We start from the raw sequence: 6,325 nt of genomic DNA on the forward strand, positions 1-6,325 counted from the left end.
GAGAGAGAGAGAGAAATAAAAGAGTATTATTTTTATTTAAAATTAGAACATGCATTAAATAATAAAACAGAAAATGAAGATATAAAAATGAATATAGATATGAAATAGATGAAAGATATCAGTTACATGGAAAAAATAAATATGAATAATATCCATACATTAAACATACATTGAATACATGGATAATATATTGAATATGAATTGTTGCGTATACTTTTTTGTGTTTATCTTTTACTTCACAAAAAGTTTTAAAGTATTTTTACTTATAAAAAATGTTCTACATTAGTTCTAAAATTAGATCAATGCAATTTTTAAAACATATTATGTAATATTATTTAAATAATATTAAAATTGTTAATATTTAAATTAATTAATTTTTAATAATCAATCTATTTTTGATATGACATTCATATTTACGTGTTATAAAGATATAATTATGATTAAGATATTTCAATATTTATATGATCAATCATCAAAATTCTCTTTCTTACACTGTTCTGGTATTTATTATATTTATTATATAACAAGCCTGTTACATTGAATCAGTTTAAACTACGTGCATCATGAGCGATTAATTATATCATTTGACTGACGACCACTTATCATTTTCGCATCAATTTCTTGAAATAGAATTTATTATCTCTGAATATTATTCTGTTTCTTATTAGACTTTCAGGAATCACAGTTTTACTCACGCTTTCTTCTATCACAATTGCATCGTGCATTAAGAAATTGTTAAGAACATATTAGATAAATATTTAAAAGCATATGCGCAAATAAGTATTTTGCAATTGAACTCTTTTTTAATTGCTCTAATAGCAAACGTTCTAAATATAGAAAATTTGATTGATTTTTTGTACAATTTATACAGATGTGCATCGCACTAATGAGATTACGTAACCTTTACGTATCATAATAAAAAAATGTACAGAATTGTTAGTATGTGATATAATAACTTTTTCAATTTACATTTAATTAAAAACTTTTTTGTTATCACAAAGTATCTTACATTAATATTTACAGTGACCATCCTAAAGTTTATAAATTCTTCATGCAAAATGTGAAAACGAGATTGAGTTTGTACGATAAATTGAGTTAAGTACTCTCATAACTCAGTCTCTACAAAATGTAACTATACTTGTAAAGGTTGAGTTATTGCATTTCGCGTGCTCACACAATTTTATCAATAATGTAACAGTTTTAAATTAACAAAGTATTTTGATGTGCAGAAAAGCTGTGAAAAATGAAGGATGACGTGGACGAGGATGACGCTGGCACATCCTCTCCGTATGCCGCGTCTGAAAGCACTAATTCGTATGGGTAAGTTAAAATTGTCATTTTGGTTTGGCATGCTAATTACTTCTTCTTTGTTGTGATGTAACGAAGGTAATAGGAGTACATTTTGTATTTTATTTTATTAAAAAATTGTCATTGTTATTATATAAATTAAAAATAGATTGTTTTCTATTGATTGTTAGTTACCGAAATAATATATTTATCACGAATTTTAAATTATATATATGCATTGCAATGGTTAAGCTACAATATTCTACGTGTTGAGAACGAATCATTTTACTGATACGCTTTTTAGCAAGAATGTATGATGTTATTTGCTAAATTTATGGCAGGAAGAGAAAAGATTTAATAAAATTAAGCAAAAGATCACGATTAATTAAATCTTAAAGCAAAAATTATACGTATAATGATTACACATCAAAGTTTAAATTAGCTTATTCAAGAAAAAATACATAATAGAGATTACTTTTTACATTGAGAGAAAAATGGTTGCAGTTACTGTAATTTAACTATAATTTATAGTCATTTTCTGTGCCAATTATATTTTAAAGTAAAGAGTACACGTTAAAGTTTAAATTAGCCTATTGTAAAAAAATACCTATAGAGATTGCTTTTTACATTGAGAGAAAAAATGGTTGCAATTGTCATAATTTAACTAGAATTTATTAGTTTTCAATGCAACTATATATTTTTAATAGGATAAGTATAAATAATTATTATTAATATTATAGCAGGAAAAATTCAGTTTCTATAAATTATTTTTAATTATTTTACTATACAATTATAGTCAAATATCAAACATTTTTCTCTCAGTAACAAATCGATTATGCATAAAGTAATCTGTATGCGCATGAATGAGCGTTGATTCGAGAACATGAAGAGCTATTCTATTTCACAATGACGAAATTACACTACAAAAGTAGAGATTACTGTTAATTCAATTATAACTACTTATACTAATACAATATCTCTAGATAATCGCTGCTTTTCGGCTAATTAATCAGTTGTAAGTACAACGTATTCCTGCATTTCATCAACTTCTCAGTTTACGGCATGGCTAATCAAAAAGTGTTCGAATTGTTGAACGACACACCGTCAAAGCTTTTATTTGAACACAGACGGAAAATGTTTTATTCCTTTTTTTTCTTTTTTTTCTTTTTTTTTCTTTTTTTTTCCCATGGAAACATCATGCGAATTCCAAAAGTTTTTAATATTTTACAATTATTTTATGCAGTTCCTATCTGTTTGAAGTGAAAAAAAATGTAAAGTTGTATGTACAGCGCATTTCAATACAATTAATTTTCTTATTTATCAATATTTCAATAATATTAAATAATAATATTAAAAGTTATTTTAATTCTAAAAATATTTATATACATAATTATTATATATATAATTATATATATAATTTTATATATAATTTTATATATATTATTATATATATAATTTTCCGCTATTTTATTTTCTATATTTTATCTTCTACATTTTATCTTCTACATTAAATAATTAATAATATAATTTGAATACGAAAGGCAAAATATTTTTATTAGTACAACGTAATTTGTTACGAGAAAAAATAAATATCTCGGCAATCCTTATTTTTAACAATCATGATAAAACATTTCTGATTTGCATCTAGAATGAGAATGATGTAATCTGCAAGCACACAATGGACAAATGAGTTGATATATTCGTGACATTTCACTATCCGTATAGAAAATTACGCGATACATCGAATCGCGGCCTATATCTTATTTACACAGATAAATATAAGAAACTAACTCAATGCGCACGCGATCTTGGACTGTATACTGCAATAAAAGAGATATAAATGAATATTTACTTTGAATGATAATAAAAGAAGATCAAAATCGGGCAATATCTGAAAATACAAATTATTGCTATTCGTAGTGACCAATATATGTAAAATATATCACGTAAAATAAATTCTTATCGAATATTACGTGTGCGTGGTTACCGCGATTACTGTTTCGAGAATCACATTTGCAAATTTTATTTGCCTGTTCATTTGAAACACGAAGCATTGGAAAAAAAATTGCAAATATCAGGTCGTCATTGGGTAGATCGGTTATCCGGAAATTTAATGCTTCCGTTTGTTATATCGTTTAAAGCGAAAAGTATTATCGATATTCCTCTACATTAATGAAATTTTAATTGCGCAGTTCGTTTTTTAAACATCGACCTTTGCATTCTCTGCGTCATCAATTTAGATGGTTTTAAAAAAATTTAAGTTCCCTTCTTGTTTATGATTTTTACATATCATAAAAGTCACATAAAATCCCCATAATAACTCATCATTTGAAAGATCGAAGTCTTATCAACATCGAAAACAAATTTTTCTAATTATAAATTATCTGCTTAGGGGAAGTAGGAAATAAAAATATACTCGCGTTGTTATGTCTAATTATGATATATTGAGGCAGTATAGATATAAATATATTCATCTTATATATACATAAGAATCTCGCATTATGTGATTATAAATATACACGGAGAGAATTTTTTTTTAGAATTTATCCTGAAAATATGACAGTCGACAACATTGTATTTCGAAGAATTTTAATATAAATCTCTCTCATTCATTAATAAAACTACAATAAAGTATAAAATAAGTTTGATCAATTTTACTAAAGTGCATGTAAAAATCTTTAAAATATTGTACTGTATTACAACTATCATATTTTCAAGATAAATTCTAAAAGAAAATTTTCTACATGTACGATGAAATATAATTAACTAATCAGCTACGCAATTAATCATACATTTAGCTATATAATCTTTATAATCAATTAATTAAAATAAAAATAATCCTACTTTCGATCAAAGCGGATCTTAACAATACTAAAAGCAAATTTTTGCAAGAGAGGGAAGGTTATTTCAGTTTTATAAATTTCACGCTGATAAGATTTATCTTGAAACGCAATCACAAACTGATGCTGAAATTAATATTTTAAATTAGATTAATCGTCCATTTTAATAGTGAACCTATTAATAATAAGCACCTTAAAAATCTGTAAATAATTGTATAATTAAATTATAATATTATAAAATTTATAAATCTATATATATAATTAAATAATAATATTATGATATTATAAAGTCATACATATCAATATTCTCATATTTTACGTATTTAAAATACGTAGTACGTTTAATATATGTATTTAAAATACATATACTAAAAAAGACTCGTCTATTGTGAACGTGGCTTAAAAAGCACATTACGCGACGCGTAAAAGAATTCGGCAAAAGAAAAAGGAAGAACGAATGTATGGCTTCATTTTACACATGCGATCTAAAACTCCTTTCTTATCGCTGGCCTCTCAGTGTGAGCATTGCCTAATAACGTATTGTGTTATCACGCCTAAGCGCACGAATGGACGAGCGGCGGGAGAAGATGAGGGGAACGATTGGTTGTCTCCGCGTGGGGGAAAAGCGCTGATTGGTTACCGGGAGTGGGGGGTAGCGTTCGCCTAGCAGTTCAGATCCGACCGTCGTGAGTTGTGGTCTTACTGGTACACGCTCTCTTTCTCTCTTTCGCGCTCTTCTTTCGTCTCTCTATTCCCAGTCTCGGGTAGAGCCGTGTGATGTTCGGTGATTGACAGTTTCGCGAATACTCGTGCGTAGATGCGCAACGTCGTCGTTTCGACGCGTTGGCGGGGCGTCGTAATCGTTTGCTTGTGAAAAAAAACGCAGTTTCCCGCGCGCGCACGCGAGCGCGTGCGTGACAGTGTCTCTTGCCTGCGACGCGACGACGTTGCGACCGGCAAGCAAGTAGTAAACAGGTGACACCGACGAACGGAGCGGAACGACAGCCACGACGTCGCGCTGTACCGGTAGCGGTTGACCTTTTACAACACACAGTGCGTCGCGTGTAAATTACGCGAAATAGCAGTGACTACTGATCTGACGGTGTTAGGAATAAATCGCCCGTTCCGTACCGCGGTGAACACCGTTCAGTATACTGTGTCAAGGCCACCGGCGACGAGTTCGCGCCTCGTGTCACTACGTAGCGTATTTCTCTGCGTAATACCAAAGGAAGGACGGATAGAGAGATACAGAAAAAGACAGATTGCACGATTCCTACATCGCGATCATCGAGAAGCCCATAGTTTCGCAATCACATTCCTCACGATTTGTCTCTAATCTGAAAGATGGTGTCAAGGCCGGTGTCAACTTCCGGCGAGCTTTTTACGAATGACGATATAGCTTCTCTGATCCAACAACAATCGCGCACGCGCGCGTGCATGTGTCAAACTATCAACTTTGATGGGATTGATAAAAATTACGTAAACATCGTCGTAACGATTTCCGGCTCTGTGGAATAGTTTCAGTGGAATAGTATTCTTGTGTGAAATCTACAATAAAGTTCATATATTCATTAAAGAACGGCACAGTCGAGTGTTTGTCCATAAAAATCCGGAACGATACAGTATGACATCAGATTCAGAAACGATGGAACATTTGGCGCCAGTACATGCTTCATCGATCGATTGATCAAGCTGAACTTCTTGTAACATTTGCCAGATACAGGCAAGGCCGGAGGCCTTTATTATCGCCGCGCGAATAAGCTATCGAGCGACCGCGATTAATCACTGGCTAACTAATTTTAATTCGGCCGGCAAACAAGCCGTCGCCGTTGCGATAAGACGACCGAGAGACATCGCTACTGACAACGCGTCACCGAACGATATTCGCCGTTCTCCAATATGGCGAGCGACGCTTGCAGGGACACCTGCTTCGAATTGCGACCTATGTTTACCGATGCTAACGAGTGATTGTTGAATAAATCGCGGATAAAGACAAGTTACGGTAACAATCATTGTTATCTTTGTGACATAAAAATTGTGAGATAATATTGACGGACAGAAAAAGCGAATTGAAAAGTTTGCGGCTTACAATGGCCAACGACGACAGGCGAACGTACTTTGTACGGGCAGACGGATGAGAAAACTTGTTTTTTTTTTTTTTTTTCTTTTTTTCCTTTACGTAAGACGTTATATTTATT

The 6,325-nt window shown here is 31.2% G+C and overlaps 1 protein-coding gene across 1 annotated transcript in view; it reads left to right on the forward strand.

Annotated features, from left to right (window-relative positions):
• The first annotated feature begins 1,243 nt into the window (after nucleotides 1-1,243).
• LOC105619445 (aryl hydrocarbon receptor nuclear translocator 2-like) overlaps nucleotides 1,244-6,325 on the forward strand; it is an 89,123-nt gene continuing 84,041 nt past the window's right edge. The window contains exon 1 of the mRNA XM_012200963.1: nucleotides 1,244-1,320. Coding sequence (XP_012056353.1) covers nucleotides 1,244-1,320 — 77 coding nt within the window. The remainder of the gene's footprint in view (nucleotides 1,321-6,325) is intronic.

The sequence above is a fragment of the Atta cephalotes genome (assembly GCF_000143395.1).
Source record: "Atta cephalotes unplaced genomic scaffold scaffold00021, whole genome shotgun sequence".
Taxonomy (NCBI): Eukaryota; Metazoa; Arthropoda; class Insecta; order Hymenoptera; family Formicidae; genus Atta; species Atta cephalotes.